Below are 16002 nucleotides of genomic sequence, written 5' to 3'. Positions count from 1 at the left end.
AAAAATACAACTAAAATTCAGTTGACCCGTAATCACTAATCCAGTCGACCATTAAATAAACTACGACACAGACTTATTTTGGCCCGTTGTCCGCTCCTTTAGACAAAATCTAGACTAATAAACAATGGTACCAAATCCAAAATATACTTGTACAGTAAAGGGGGTTCAAACATTATGAACTCACCAACCTGAACGCAGAACCTAAGCAATCTTTAGTTTCGTTTCTTTTACAGGATAATAAGTTCAAGTTCAACCAGTTTCTTTCTTTCACTCTGAATTTTATTTTAAAAATATACCCATGAATACACTTTAATTTACATAAAATTAGAAGACAAAAAAAAAAACTATGACCCGCCAGCAGGCAACAACAGTGATCACGAAAGCCATCAGATGGTTATTGCGTCGATCATTCAATAATATGCCATGATTTGAAGAAGAAAAAGTAACGGTCCTGCACATGAAGACCATGTTCCTAACGAAGCATGCGAACCTTTACATCGTTTACCTGATATAAGATGTAAAAGTTTTAGCCAAAAATGTTAACTTTTGGAGAAGAACAAAACAATTAGTCTATCTACCAATGCATAAAACTATAGTTGACAAAATACACTGCGGAATGGGCTAGGTAATGGATCAAAACGGGCTCTGGTTAAATGGGGTCAAAACAGGTTGCGTGTGCTTGGGTTGACCCGAAACAGTTTTAGTTCATAAATGTTAATTATTTTTAAAGAACAAGTGAGTTGAATATGATTACATAAAGTGTATTATTTCAAAAGTAATCCAACTGCTTGAATAAAACATGATTGGGAGATTTACGAATCAAAAAGACACCTTGCATTGGATGAGTTTCAGCCATTCGACCCGTTTATTTGTTAGTTCCATGTTATTTTCTCATTTGACCCATTATGACAGTCTTAATTAATTATATAAAATTTTCAAAAATGAACAAAAAGTGACTCGTGACTCATCCAAACGCATTAAAATGATACTAAACTTGGAAAACATGTTTGGTTGTCATACCTAACTCGTTCAATAAACATGTTTTATTTGGTATTAATGAAACACGCCAACCCGTTTACGACCCATTTAACCTATTTATCACAATCCGCCACCCTGCTTAACATGTTTAGAACTTGTTTACAACACATCTACAGCGCATCAACCCATTTAACTCGTTTAGCTAAATGGGTTGCACCGGTCATGTTCAAAGTGTGTACAGGTTAAGATTAATGTCTTTGACATGAACTAATATGCGGGTCGTGATTCAGATTCAATGATCAACCCACCAATCCGAAAAACCGTCAACCCGACACAGTTTACAACCCTAAGCTGACCAAAATTTGCATAATAAATATTAAAGAACACAAACTTTCATCATTATCAAATACACAAAATTACAAGAACTCAAATCATTACCCGGATCACCGACGATCACGGTCCGCTTGTTCCTTAGCAATCTGCTGCTTCTGCTTTTCAACCAACTTATCAAGAGCAGCTTCAACAGCATCATGCCCACCAATAAGCAACCGAGTAATTACTTCCGGGTCCTTCTCAAACCGCGCATCTTCAAACTCCTTTCGCGCATTCGCTCTCAACACATCCCGCCACAAAACACCGTGCGAATCCGGCCACATGAAGTAACGGGTTGCTCGAATTATGTCCCGGTACAGGCCCAGTGCTTCGCGATGAGTGCTTGTAAGTCGTTGACGAGTCAAGATCTCGTCGTCACTGTCATCAAAGGTTTTCTTTTTCTTGACTACGTGTCGGTCCAGAAGCTCTTCGACTGTGTCCGGGCCGTTATTCATGAAATACCGACAACGCAGGCGGTGGGAAACTGCAAGGGCTCGATGTTTGGTGATAGCGGCTGCCATTGTTCTGTTTCATGAGGTTATTATTAAGCAATTGAAATGATTAAGGGGCGGATTGATTGATGAAAACGTAATATAATAAAACGAGATTAAAGAGATGATTAAGGGGCATAAATTTTGTATTGATTGAAAGGATACCTGGCGTTGAATTTGGTTCCGATGAAGAAATTGGGGCTTAGGGTTTCGCAAATTCCATTGCTCTCACATCAATACCGCAAAATTATTATTATTATTATTATTATTATTATTATTATTATTATTATTATTAGTTTCTAAATTATATTTTTAAGAAAACCGTAACTTTTGTCCGGTGAATAAAAGTTTCTAGAAATGTCTCATACAAACACATCATTGACAGCGTGTTAGGTCTCAATATGCCTTTCATGACATGTTAGCCTCCAACGCACTTCTTTTACAACATGTTAGCCTCTAACACGTCTTTCACAACATGTTTGTTCTATTAACTGTTTTTTTAATATTACACTATTATAATTAATTTAACTCATATTTGGTTTTTTAATAGCCTGTAATGCATAAAGTTCTATAAAGTTACAAATATACTGTTGAGGCATGCTTATTTTTATCAATGTGTTGGCATAGACTTTACTTAAAACGAGCATGATCAAATTTTATTGAACATTTCAATATCAATCTGACACTCGATTTTGAATAAAATTTAAGACAACATGTAGAAAAAAATAAACGCGTCTCTATGACATATTAGAAATTATATATAAATTTATATATTACAAGTTATAAAAGAAAAACCAAATATGTATAAAATTAATTATACTAATGTAATATTGAAAAAAAAATAATAGGCCAAACATGTTGTGAAAAACGTATTAGATGCTAACAGGTCGTGAAAGATGCGCGTTGGAGACTCACAGGTCGTAAAAGACGCATTTGGTGACCAAACAGGTCGTGAAAGATGCATTGAGGCCTAACACGTCGTCAAAGATGTGTTTGTAGGGGACATTTCTAGAAACTTTTATTTGTTGGGACAAAATTGGAATCTCTCCCCATTCGTGGGATATTTTGGAGATTTTCCCTTTTTTCCCCTAATTGTAACTAAATATGTACAGTCATGGATCCGAGTTGGATTCGGGCACGAACCTAAAAACGGCCAAAGCAACGAGTGTCGGTGAAGGAAAACGCCAAAGGGAGAACATTCCACAGACCCACGCCTAAACGGATACGTTCAAGTAAAGCAGGTACGTGTGAAGCCACTGCGACAGCCACACAAAAGAGATTGCTGCATAGGGGGCAGACCAGACATTCTCTTGACACGTGGCCTGGTAAGGCCTAATAAGCACCCCATACCTCATGTTATAAATATAAAACTTCACTAAACTGTAAAAGTTACACACTCCCTCGCTCGACTCTCTCATTATACTTATAACTTACCATACGTATTCTCACGCCGGAGAGTGGTTACAGAAATACCCCTTCATGTAACGAGGCTACGACATTGTTAGTGTAAGGCCCCGAACCCGGTGACCCTACTTTAGCGTCGGATTTACTCATAAACACAGTTCTTCAAATCAGAGTTTATTAAAAAACTTTTCGCGGAATATAAAACATCAATCATTTGTTACAAACATTAAATCTTTTCTTTGATACCATAACACAAAACTTTATATTTTAAACATCTTTACTTCTTTCTTCAGATGCCAGCCGTTCAATCCATGCCGTGTGTCATCCTCATGCTAACTCTATAATCAGCTCACCTGCGTGCATACTAAAAGTCAGCTACGCTGAGTGAGTTCTAGTTAATCGAACGCCATACAATACATACACATACATACATATCTGCAGATACATATCCATACTTCACTAGTTACCCTTCTGTTCTACATACATACTCGCTACCATACATACATACATATCTACAATCACTAACCTCAGTCTACCGAGAGTACGTTCATAGTTCACCGTCTATACCTGTACTCAAGGTCGTGAATACGTACAAGGTTCGCAGTCCTTACCTATGTTCACCATTTATGGTACGTACAAGGATCGCGGTCCTTCCCTATACCATAGTACATCCACAACACGTACAAGGTTCACAGCCCTTCCCTATGTTGCAACCTAATTCATAGCACGTACGAGGTTCGCAGTCCTCCCCTATGCTACAAAATCAGCACGTATAAGGTTCACAGTCCTTTCCTATGCTGAAATACATCCACAACACGTACAAGGTTCGCAGTCCTTCCCTATGTTGCAACCTAATTCATAGCACGTACGAGGTTCGCAGTCCTCCCCTATGCTACAAATACAGCACGTATAAGGTTCACAGTCCTTTCCTATGCTGACGCCTATTTACATTACGTATAAGGTTCGCAGTCCTTATCTACGTTTACATATATCATCTACTTCACGTATAAGGCTCGCAGTCCTTAACTACGCCATCACCAGCCGAGTCTATGTCCGACAGAAGCTAGAGGGATTTGCCATCCTAACTTACTATGTCGAACGTAGAACTCACATGCCATTCGTGTACCTATATACACATACTTACATTATAACATGAGAACACTCTAGGCATTCCTTACCTCATTCATTTAACAACCATACCCCTTGTCGTTACGTGCAATATCCGAAGATCGTTCACGCCCCGACAAGTATTCATTTGAAATATTCATACATCTTCGATATATAATATTCGTACCTTTATTTTTAACCTGACAGTACGCGTAATATCCGAAGATCGTTCGCGTACCGACAAACAATCATTCATATCTATCACACATATCACATATGAAATACACTTATCACTTAGGATAAATGTATTAACAACACATCGAGTATGCACACAGCCCCGAAAAACATAACAAGGAATGGGGCTAGAAACTCACCTGAACACGGTTACGTTCACCGTTAATCGTAATCCCTTTCTTCAGCTGTGCACGGCTGACTGTATAACAAGTACACGTATCAAACAACTATCACTACTCATATCATCTTTCCAGTCTTAACTACTACCCACTACGAACGGGGGTCCGGGGGCAGCGCCCCTGGCAGCGGGGTCTAGGGGCGGCAGCCCCTAGCAGGGTCCAAGGGGCAGAGCCCCTGGCTGGGGTCGAGCTGCCAGGTCAGCTTGGAAAAATTTTATTTATATTAACTGTCTTATCACATTTTCCATTAGGTTTTTAATTTATTTTCTAAGCGAACTTAACTTTAGGCGAAGTTAAACCTTAAGCGAACTTAGCTTTAGGCGAAGTTAAACCTCAGGCGAACTTGGCTTTAGGCGAAGTTAAACCTCAGGCGAACTTAGCTTCAGGCGAAGTTAAACCTTAGGCGAACTTGGCTTCAGGCGAAGTTAAACCTTAGGCGAACTTGGCTTCAGGCGAAGTTATCATCAGGCGAACTTAACTTTACAGCGAAGTTGCCATCAGGCGAACTTAGCTTGCAGGCGAAGTTCATCAGGCGAACTTAGCTTGCAGGCGAAGTTCGTCGCGTTGAAGGCGAAGTTGCCCAGATGAAGGCGAAGTTGCCCAGACAGCCGCTGTTCGGTTTCTTTCCAGCATGTTGAGCGATTTTAACACCCTTGCTATGGTTCAATCTCACCCACTACGCTTCCCGAACATTCTCGGTCGCTTATACACTAAAAAAGCTTGGATCTTTAAACTTCAAAGATCAAGAATCATACCTTTGAGCTTGTTGGATCTCGTTAACCTGCTAGCACACTAATCTTTTTCTCTTGGACCTGCCCGATTCTTCCCTTGGCTCGGTCCGGTTCCGGCGAAGTTAGTGTGTGGTGTGTGTGTTAGGGAGTTTGGTGAAAAAATGAAAGATATTTTGGGTTTAGGGGATATTTATATCCCTGAAATCCCATGGACCTAAGGCCCATTCTCATTTAACCCATCTCTATTAATCCAAGTCCATAACCCACATCCATTACCCGACACTAGCCCGACCCATACCAACTCCTATTCTTTTATTTATTTCCTGATAACCCGAGTAAACTTTCCCTCTATTATTAAGTAATATAATTAATATTATCTTGAAATTTCGGGATGTTACAGTTAGTTTTGCAGATTGTAGCACATTGCACACTTGGATTCCGGACCCTCAACTGATTATACGCTGTGTGTAACTTCTAGGAAAAACTCATATTTATTTTGGACTAAATTTGCCAACTTTGAAAGTTGAAGGATTTAAAAATAATTACAAAGATAAGTAATGGGAAAAATAAGATAAGAAAAAGAAAGCATCTTATCTTAACGAAATAAGAAAAATTTCCATCCCACATGGAAAGATGAAAAAAAAGAGGAAGCATTCCACATGAGTATAAATAAGGTATGAAATTTTTATCCCACATGAAAACAAGCAAAGAAATGGAAGCTCTTTATAAGAAATCAAGTTTCCATAGAAATGTTTTAATGTGGCCAACCACTCTCCATAGTCCTAGCGGAGGGTGCGAAGCACCCAACGCGCACGGATTCGGACTCGGACTCGGGCAATGGGCGTAATGTGACGTTTTGATGGCGCACTTTGCACTTCGCACGCTCGCATCGCTGCATAAGAGCCACTTTAGTATTTTTGGATAGTACAAGGACTGAAAATGAAAATCTGAAACTTGCATCTTCACGATATACGAAGTTGCAGATAAGGCATCTTCGCGCTATGCGAAAGACAAAAGACTTGAACCGACTTTGAAGCATCTTCGCGATACGCAAAGTTGCACTTCTGCATGCGTGACACGTGGGGACACATGACAGCACCTGGTGACACGTGGAAACCCTACTGATGACTCAGCAAACCTAGAGCATCTTCGCGATACGCGAACCAACACGGTTTATACGCGAAGATGCAGAATTTCGGCTATAAATAGAGGAGGGTTCGACACATCACAACTCACACCAACCACTTCACTTCTCACACGTTTTGCATCGTTTTACATGTCGACCTCAAAAAGCGTGCCGACTTTGTGAAGCATGCCAAGCTCCGAAGCTCTGGTGATTTAAGCAGTAGTATGCAAAGTAGAGTAGAAGTGCTGCTACATCAATCATAGGCATTTAACTCCAAATACCCACGTGAGGTCCGAGATAACAGTCAACCAATCAATCAATGAACCAGAAAGCTGAAAACAGAAACAGGAATCAGTAACCGAAACTGATTTACAAACAGGGGTCAGTAGCAGAAACTGATCAATATACAGGAATCAGTGTCAGAAACTGATTACAATCATAAAAGGTGAATACGCCCAAACTTTTACAACTCTTTTAGAGTCTGAACTGTTTACATAGGATTTACGAATCTTTAAAACTTTGTGTTACAATAATGAGAAACGGGCCTACTCAATTTAAAAGTATACATGTGTCTGGATCCATACATACATGATGACTCGGAGTTTCTTCGAGGCCATGCATATCATCAAACATGCCTCTGGTAGTCTACGGGACTGATCAGAGAAATGATATTGTGTATATGATTAATTGTACATGTACTTAGGGTAATTGTAACCCAATTGAGTTGGGTGCCTAATGAGTATTGTCACAAAGGTATTATTATTGTTTATGCAATGGTATTATTGAGTCAGCATCATTCACCGGCTGTGTGCTGACGTATTTTTCCCCACATTACAGGGAAACTGTAAATGATACAACTGACATGCAAGACTAATAGAAGATTGGAGACATAGATCTGATGGCTCAGATATTTTATTCAAACTATTATAAAATGTTATATTTTGAAATGACTGGTATTTAAATTATCAAAACGGGTATTCAATTTCCCGAGTTTTCAATATAATAATATTTCATCTGAAAAGACTTCCGCTAATATTTTATACAATATTCAAACGGGTATTCTGACACAACATTTTATAAATAAATATTATATTTTAAAGACTTCCGCTAAAAAAAACCCGCAACTCTGATATATATTCAAAACAGATACCAACTAACGGGTGTCGCACCTAGGCCCTAAGTCGGGGTGTGACACTGTGGAGGTACCTGTTTGACCTTGGTCGAACCCGTGTTTCTTCAGTAACTATTATTAACAACCGACAAAAACAGAAAACAGAAACACCCCTACCCACAACTCGAAGAGGAGCGCCTACCACAAAAGTTACATAAAACTAAATTTATACCATTTGGACCAAACTATATACATGCATTTGGACCTATGTTTGAACCATAAAAAGTCTATGAGACTTAATATCACAAATTATGTCTTCAATCTTGATTTCTTTATCGTCAAACAACTTCTCCTTCCTAACTCTCCAGAATCTCCAACAAGCAATAATCACGATACCATGAAAAGCGTTCTTCTCCCGATCGCCCCAATTTTGAGCTAAGATGTAACTTCTACAAGTCTCTAATCGAAAAGGCGTATATTGAAGGCACTTTGCACCACGAGTTCACAGAAGCACAAACCACCGAGGCCACCAAGCACCCAGAAAAAACGCTCGATCTACTCGATTTCCGGATCACAAAGTTGAAAAGGAACTTGTATATTTCTTTTACTTAACACCGCCTGGGTAGGAATCTTGTCAACCTCCACTCGCCAAACGTGAATTTTGTACTTAATTGGGACCCAATTGCACCACTATGCCACACAGTTGTTATAATTGGCCTGACTTTGGACTAGAAGATTTTTGACCGAAACTGAAACCGGACTTCAGGCCCAATACCATGTGAAATTCTCGTCACCTTTTTCGATTATTTAACTTAAATAAAAACTAGATTGTAGTAACCTTTACAAAGGTTGAGATAATAGGATATATATTTTCAGTGGAAGTAATTAACTAACTATGTTAATTTCAGTGGAAATTGTTAGAAAAAAGACGGGGATGAAAACACTACATAATGTATAATAACGGAAACCAATGAAAATAGTTAGAAAATACAAGCAATTTTGTAGGGTGTTCTCTAATTTTTGTTCACTTTAATTTTGAGTTGCATTTAATCTCAATTCATTTATATGACCACACACATGTTTATTAAACATAATTGTTTTGCTTTAAATAGTTTTGTTTACATTTTGAAAATATCTGATGAGGAACTCTTACTTCTCTTAATTGGTAGCACCCACTTTAGTTTTTAAATTATGTCATTGTTTTTTTTTTTTTTTTGTCAGTCTTCTGTGAGTTTGCCTTTCTTGAACCGGTTTTTATATAGCTTAAATTAAAGTTGCTTTAATTATAAAAAAGCTTTTACTTTTAGTAATCTAAAGACTAAATATGGTATTTTAAGAATATTGTAGATGGAATAATTTGTTTGCTCTCGTCATGTTATACAAAACTTTGCAAAAACATAACATTCTTGAGATAAAATTCCTTGTATTGAATTTACGAAAAACAGTTTCAAAATTCTTCAATACAAAGTACTGAATTATTTTTTATATTTAGAATGGATTCTTCCAATGAAACTGATGTCCCTTTGTAGCATAAAGACTCTTCTTTCAATATGTATTTAAAATTTTAAATGTGGTAAGAAGATTATTTATTACCAAACAAATCATCAACAGGTGTAAAGTTTGTCATACACATGGAGCTTCCAAAATTGAATGGAAAATGTACTATTTGTCCCACATCGCTCAATCAAAAAGTTTGGTTTCTTTAATCATATATAAAGACTAAAAAACCACAAGGTTGCCATTTCCTCAATCTTATATACAGACCATTTTGTTCCCTTAGTTTCTACATCTTCACCGACGCTTTATTTCTTGGGTTGTGTGTCCCTCTTCTTGTATAAGCAGTGACGAGCAGTTGATCAGTATTTCTTGACAGTGGGCTAATACTTGGCATTGTCACATATTATTGATGGAAATGTCAGTACCCAACAATACTGATTATCTGCCCATCACTCCTTATACGAGACACGGTTACACACCAAGTAATAAAGATGGAAACCTAAACCATTTATTTTCCCTGCAGAAGTTGAATCAGCATTCATCCTTGTTATCAAGTTATATATTTCCATATTCGATTTACATTTCAACCCTTCATTCTCCCAAAAAATCTGCGAGCACCATTCACATCACATTAAAATGCTCGCATTTGGCTCACACCCTTTCTAAATCATTGAATTTAAAATCTTGATTGCTTCATAAACGGGCCTGAGTTAATCAGAACGAATAACAATCATTATACATATAATGGCTTAAAACATAATAATTGATACATTAACACATAGAGCAAACCCCATCCCACATGAGTGGACATGGGCGGTCCGAGGGGTGCCAGGCCAAACTGGTCTTGATGCAGGCACTGTATTTACAATAATCCCTTGCTTAGCTTATCCTATGGGATCTAGAGTTTCCATGGATCATATAAGCATGAAACATATATTTAAGGTCCTATATTAACGAACGGTTCCCTTTAGAACACACCTCAACGTTTTCCAAATTTGGTGCATCAGCCCTACATTAAATAAGATCGTCGTCAGATTGTTGAACGTATATATAATATCTAATGTACACAAGTCAGTTAACCATGTAGTCATTTTTACACCAAGCAATACGTAGAATGTGAAAAATAAAAAATATACTTCATGGTGCAATTTGCAAATACCTCATTTGATACCATTGTGAATGTGGCGCCTAGAGAACCGCCAAGAAAATACTTTTTAACTTCAGTAGACATAGTTACTTCACGTTGTGTTAGCTCTCCTAGAGTAACACGAGCCGGATAAAATTTTAAACTCTTTAAGTTGACAAATGGAGAACTTTGATCCGAGATTAATTTCACTAATGAAAAAAAAAGCTGCAAAAAAATATCAAAAAATCAGGTATAAAAAGTAAAGATATATAAGTCAATCTCACTCATAAAAATACACATAACAAGAACATTTCGTTATTTTATACTGCTTGGTTTAAAAAGGCGTGAGGCGCTCGAGGCGTTATGGAAAAACGCTTTATTTTTCGTGAAGCGAGAAAAAACATGAAGCACCCTGAATCGGCGCATCAGCGGGTGAGGCGTGAGGCGTTTGAGGCAGCACTTCATGTGATGCAGTCCAAATTTAATTAAAAATGTATCTGTTTGGGCCCATCTGCATAAATATTAACGTTGGAACTCATTTGTAAAACATTACCAGCCATATTATATAAATTTATCATTCCATCTTCAACTCAATTCACTCTTTAATTTTCAAAATCAAAGTTTACCTGCTCCTCAATTATTACTCTCATCTTTTTATTCGGTTCAAGCTTATCTTCTCCTAATTATTTCACATCTTTTTATGACTCAAGAGGTATGTTTTCTTCATTATTCTTTTTTACTATACATTTATACTTTCTTTTATTATTAAAAGCTTGCGTAATACATTTTTTATATTCAATCAGCTCGTTTTTTAAGAATGCATTAAGTGTTTTGCAACTTTTAAGTGTGTTTTTATAATGTTAAACTACATATAAAGTATTCATGTTTAGTTTTATAAATATGTTTTATCTTTATGATTGATTAACAAGTAGAATATGTCAGGTATAATTAATTTTTAGTATTTTTTGTATTGAGCGCCTCACGTACGTGAAGCTCTCGCCTCGCGCCTAGCGCTTTGCGCTTCGGTTTTTTGGACCAAAACGCCTCATCTCGCCTAACGCTTTTTTAAACCAATATACTGAAATCTTTATTATATATGCACATAATAAACATTTAGGGACCAGTACCAGCATACCTTGACAAGTTCAAAGTTAAGTGTAAGAAATTTGACACAATGGAGCTGTTGAAGCAGACAAAAAAATCTGCAGGTATAGTCCTTGAAATTATGGAGACAGTCAATACACATATCAACCTTCTCCATATGACGAAGGTCATTCGGAAGCTGTAACAGGCCATTATCATTATTCGTGTGAGAATAATAATAAAATGTATAGCTTAAGGAGGAAAGGTTGGGTGCGGAAATCACATGCACCCCTCGCCAATTTTTTATAGTGAGATTTTTGAGTTGAGGTGTAGTCACATCGATACACGTATTACCATTTTCAAGTGTTAGACTAGATAGTCTAGGATGACTAATACTAAAACTATCCAACGCCTTGCAATTCTTTAAAGTGAGATTCTTCAAGTTTGTACAGTTGGAAAGAAGACCGGCATAGTTGTCATCGTAGAATGTGAGACTCAACGTTGTTAAAGTTGGCAGCATCCGAGTCGGGAAGTTGAACGGATAGAACATGTAGCCAGACAAACAAGCGATATTAAGTTGTCGGAGATTGTGGGAGAACGCATAGTCCAAAATTCTTTGAACAGGCTTGTGGCTAACCTTTCCACGAAAAGCGAGATTAACAGACACGACTTCTGTTTGATGATTTCGACCAGATAGTAAATGTGTGACGAAATTGGAGAGCGTGGGCCACTTACGAAACTCCTTGGTTGAGAGATTGAGATAAGGCATTGAAGTCCAGATATACCTCCATCTAGATGACAAAGCACTCGTTTGGACGGCATGTTTAGTGCTGATGTAAGATAAGATTTTATGGATAAGCTCGCCCGGCAAGTTGCTTAGTCTGTCATCTTCTACATTCTCAACGATTTCATCACGCGCAGTATCCATTCTCGCCTATTTCAACCTTAAAAAGTTAAGAATTCAAGGGTATTTTGGTTTTTTTGTTTGTCTCTCGTTTGCTAAACCACCAGCATCATATCTTGTCTGCAATTTGGTTGCATTCAATAGTTAGGAGAAACTAAACACTCAAGATACAAGTGGTTACATAAATAATAATGCCTAATTGAGGGAATTACAGCTTGATCCTAGGTCTTGCAAACCCGTTTCAAACCGAACCCGTTCCGATCCGACCCAACTCTGTTCTGATCCGAAACCCCAAAAACCGGTCTTGGCCCGAAACCAAATCTGAACTGAATGGGCATTCCGTCTCGTGCGAAAATAACAAGGTGGAATTTCAACCGACCCATAAACTGAGGATTTGAAAGGCTTCGGGTCAAGATTGCCCCATCTACTTAATCCTAATAATTTCAAATTCTGCATTGGAGACAATTAATTGTAGGCTCTAAGATCCACAATTAATTACCAATGGAACAAAATTTAATAATTCTTTTGAAATTGAAACGATAAAAATATTATGTTACCCCTGTTTGTTTAAAACCCAACCAGTTAAAAAGTTCAAATCAGTTAAAACTCAAACAAAGTTTAAAGCCCAAAGGAAGGCGATCGTGATTATTGCGTGTTGGACAAAGGAAGGCGAGAAAGGAGAAGATCTTTGAAGGTAAACATGTTAAGATGGAAGAATTAATTGAAGAAATTAAATCGCTCGGTTTTCATTGGTAAAAGTACAGGTCAAAAATTATGAATATAGATTGGTCAAAGTGGTGTCAATTTTTGTTCATGTGGTTCTTTTCTTTTGTTTTGTTGGTGGCTTCTCTCCGGCTATGGAGGTTGAAAAGTATGTTTATGACAAAAGTACAAGAAACATAATTTAAACCGGCAACATTCATAATTGTACTTTTTAAGATGTTAATCGAATAAAGAATGGCAGGTTGTAGAAATAGATTGTTTCATTTAACAAAGCTTGATGGCTTTACAAAAGGCGGTTGTGTGGTATATGAATGCTTCTTTCTTTCTGTTTTTGGGTTCACATATTTATTAATTATACATTTTATACTCATTTTGGATAATGGAAACATAAGCAGGTTAGTGTATATGATGAGCTTAGAATTCCGTGCAATTTGTAGGTGCTAGTGCATTCCCGGCAGCTTATATCTATTAACTAAACTAACTAAACATTACATTTTTCTCTCTCATATACAATTAAATAATACTCTTTTTAGATCTTTATCATTATTTTTTCTCTCTTCTCCACTCACAACCATTTCAAATCACCTTAAGAAAAACACACTTATTTTATACTAGATATCTTTATTTCAATTATCACATATATTCTTACAAAATATTTTTGTTTTCTAAAACAAAAGGTTATAATAATAAAATCTAAATAACTTATTATATGTTTGCATTGTTTTAGTAACACATATCTGTGGGTTTTTGATACTTTGCGGGCGACAATTGGGAGTGAGTTGTGTTTGAACGCGTGTTTTTTACTTATCCTTCGTGTGCTTGCGCTTACAAACTTTTCGTGTACTTGCGTGTTTAGTTACAATCATTAACGGTAGGAGCTATGATTTATCCTTGAGACCGTGTCTGAGGGGTGCAGGTAGGGTAGGAAATGGGAACGATAGGAGGTATACATTGCGTGTAGGTTCTTGGAATGTAGGTACCTTAAATGGTAAGTTGTTGGAATGGGTAGATATACTTAAAAAGCGTAGGGTACATATAGCGTGTCTTCAAGAAACTAGGTGGAAAGGGCAAAGAGGGGCCGAGTGCAATGGGTATAAGTTGTGGTATTCAGGGTTTGATGGGGCTAGGAATGGGGTGGGTTTTCTAGTGTCTAAAGAATTGCACTCAAATGTGGTAGAGGTCATAAGGCATAATGACAGGATTATGGTGCTTAGGCTAGTACTAGGGGATAAAGTAGTTGTTGTGGTATGTGCTTACGCGCCACATATAGGACTAGGAGATCAAGAAAAGAAAGAGCTTTGGGATAGTTTAGATGCAGTTGTGGGGGCCATACCTAGGAATGAGATAATTTGTATAGGAGGTGATTTTAATGGACACATTGGGACGGAGAGGGATGGATTTAATCGGTACATGGGGGTTTTGGCTTGGGTAATAGGAATGAGACAGGCACAGATATTCTAGACTTCGCGGTGGCTCACGACCTGGGTATCATAAACTCATTCTTTAAAAAGAGGGATTCGCATTTGATTACGTTTAGCAGTGGGGGGCGCAATACGCAGATAGACTATCTTTTGATGAGGCAAGGGGATCGACGTCAGTGGAAGGACTGCAAAGTTATACCATGGGAGAAAGTAGTAACACAACATCGATTGCTAGTGACAGATATAGAGATGAGAAACAGACTGCCCCGAAGGGAGAAGAAATATACACCCAGGATTTGTTGGGGAAATTTAAAGGATGACAAGTTCCTCTTTTCAAGAATAGAGTTCTCTTGCTGACACTAGTTGGACTAAATGGGGATGCAAGCTGGATGTGGGAGTCTATGGCGGCAAAGATTACCCAAGTAGCGAAGGAGACTCTCGGGGTCACAACAGGAATGATATGTGGGCATAAGGAGTCATGGTGGTGGAATAAGGATGTGCAACACAATATAAAGGATAAACAAGAGAGTTTTAAAGAGCTTATGAGGTGCACAGACGAAGCAAAGAGAGTGGGTTTGAGGGATGCTTATAAAAAGGCAAAGAAAGAAGCAAAAAAGGTGGTGGCGGAAGCAAAGAACACCGCCTTAAACGGATGTATGAATGATTAGAAACAAATGAGGGGGAGCATCATATGTTCAAAATTGCTAAAGCTAGGGATCGTAAGAGGCAAGATTTAGAGGCTGTGAAGTTCATAAAGGGGGAGGATGGATGAGTGTTAGTCAAAGAGCAAGACATCAAGTTGAGATGGCAGACCTACTTCCACGGTCTTTTCAACAACGGGAGGGCCTACCATGGCGAAAACGAGAACACAACGACACAAAGACAACAAGGAAATATTTGCTACTATCAGCGTATCACACAGAAGGATGTGAGAACTGCAATAAGGAAGACGGGAAGGGCAAAGGCGGTTGGCCCAGACAACATACCCATAGAAGCGTGGAGATGTTTGGGAGAGGAAACAGTCTTATGGTTAACTAATTTGTTCAATATTATCTTCAAATCTGGTAAGATGCCAGATCAATGGAGGAGAAGTTTCGTAGTCCCCATCTATAAGAACAAAGGAGATGCTCAATGTTGTGGAAATTATAGAGGAATTAAGTTGCTAAGCCATACTATGAAACTATGGGAAAGAGCTATTGAGGCTAGGATTAGACAGGAAACTCAGGTTACGGTAAACCAGTTTGGATTCATGCCCGGGCGATCTACTACGGAGGCGATACATATACTAAGAAGATTGATGGAAAAGTATAGAGAGAAAAACGAGACCTGCATATGGTGTTCATTGACCTAAAAAGGCGTATGATAGTGTGCCACGTCAACTGCTTTGGGATAGCCTTGAGGGTAAAGGTGTACCTAGGAAATATGTAGACATAGTTCGGGATATGTATACTAGGATTGAAACAATCATCCGCTCGCCTATGGGGATACTGCCTCCTTCCCAGTGGAGATAGGCCT

General features: G+C 38.0%; 2 protein-coding genes across 2 annotated transcripts; both read right to left on the bottom strand.

Moving 5' to 3' along the window:
- Positions 1–339: 339 nt before the first annotated feature.
- Positions 340–1880, bottom strand: LOC143541676 (uncharacterized). Its single transcript, XM_077034442.1, has 2 exons — positions 1417–1880; positions 340–505 (listed from the first exon to the last, which is right to left on the bottom strand). Exon 1 carries the CDS (start codon positions 1869–1871, stop codon positions 1422–1424), a length of 450 nt encoding a protein of 149 aa, XP_076890557.1. The 5' UTR covers positions 1872–1880; the 3' UTR covers positions 340–505; positions 1417–1421.
- An 8364-nt stretch (positions 1881–10244) lies between these two features.
- On the bottom strand, positions 10245–12367 carry LOC143541673 (uncharacterized). Its single transcript, XM_077034439.1, has 3 exons — positions 11492–12367; positions 10367–10581; positions 10245–10287 (listed from the first exon to the last, which is right to left on the bottom strand). The coding sequence occupies exons 1-3, from the start codon at positions 12365–12367 to the stop codon at positions 10245–10247; spliced, it is 1134 nt and encodes a 377-aa protein (XP_076890554.1).
- Between the last annotated feature and the right edge of the window lie 3635 nt (positions 12368–16002).

The sequence above is a fragment of the Bidens hawaiensis genome, unplaced genomic scaffold, assembly GCF_021521415.1.
Source record: "Bidens hawaiensis isolate Kalapana, Puna unplaced genomic scaffold, B.hawaiensis_p1.1 tig00012635_1, whole genome shotgun sequence".
Lineage (NCBI taxonomy): Eukaryota > Viridiplantae > Streptophyta > Magnoliopsida > Asterales > Asteraceae > Bidens > Bidens hawaiensis.
This window is presented reverse-complemented; position numbering and strand designations above follow the sequence as displayed.

What these genes read in the sequence shown, in the direction of transcription:
- LOC143541673 (XM_077034439.1), bottom strand. Translation starts at nt 12,367, where the DNA reads ATGGATACTGCGCGTGATGAAATCGTTGAGAATGTAGAAGATGACAGA. An exon ending in TTAACTTTGAACTTGTCAAG is followed by an intron (nt 10,582 to 11,491) that starts GTATGCTGGTAC and finishes ATTTTTTTGCAG; the next exon opens with CTTTTTTTTTCATTAGTGAA. An exon ending in TTTGCAAATTGCACCATGAA is followed by an intron (nt 10,288 to 10,366) that starts GTATATTTTTTA and finishes TGTGTACATTAG; the next exon opens with ATATTATATATACGTTCAAC.
- LOC143541676 (XM_077034442.1), bottom strand. Translation starts at nt 1,871, where the DNA reads ATGGCAGCCGCTATCACCAAACATCGAGCCCTTGCAGTTTCCCACCGC.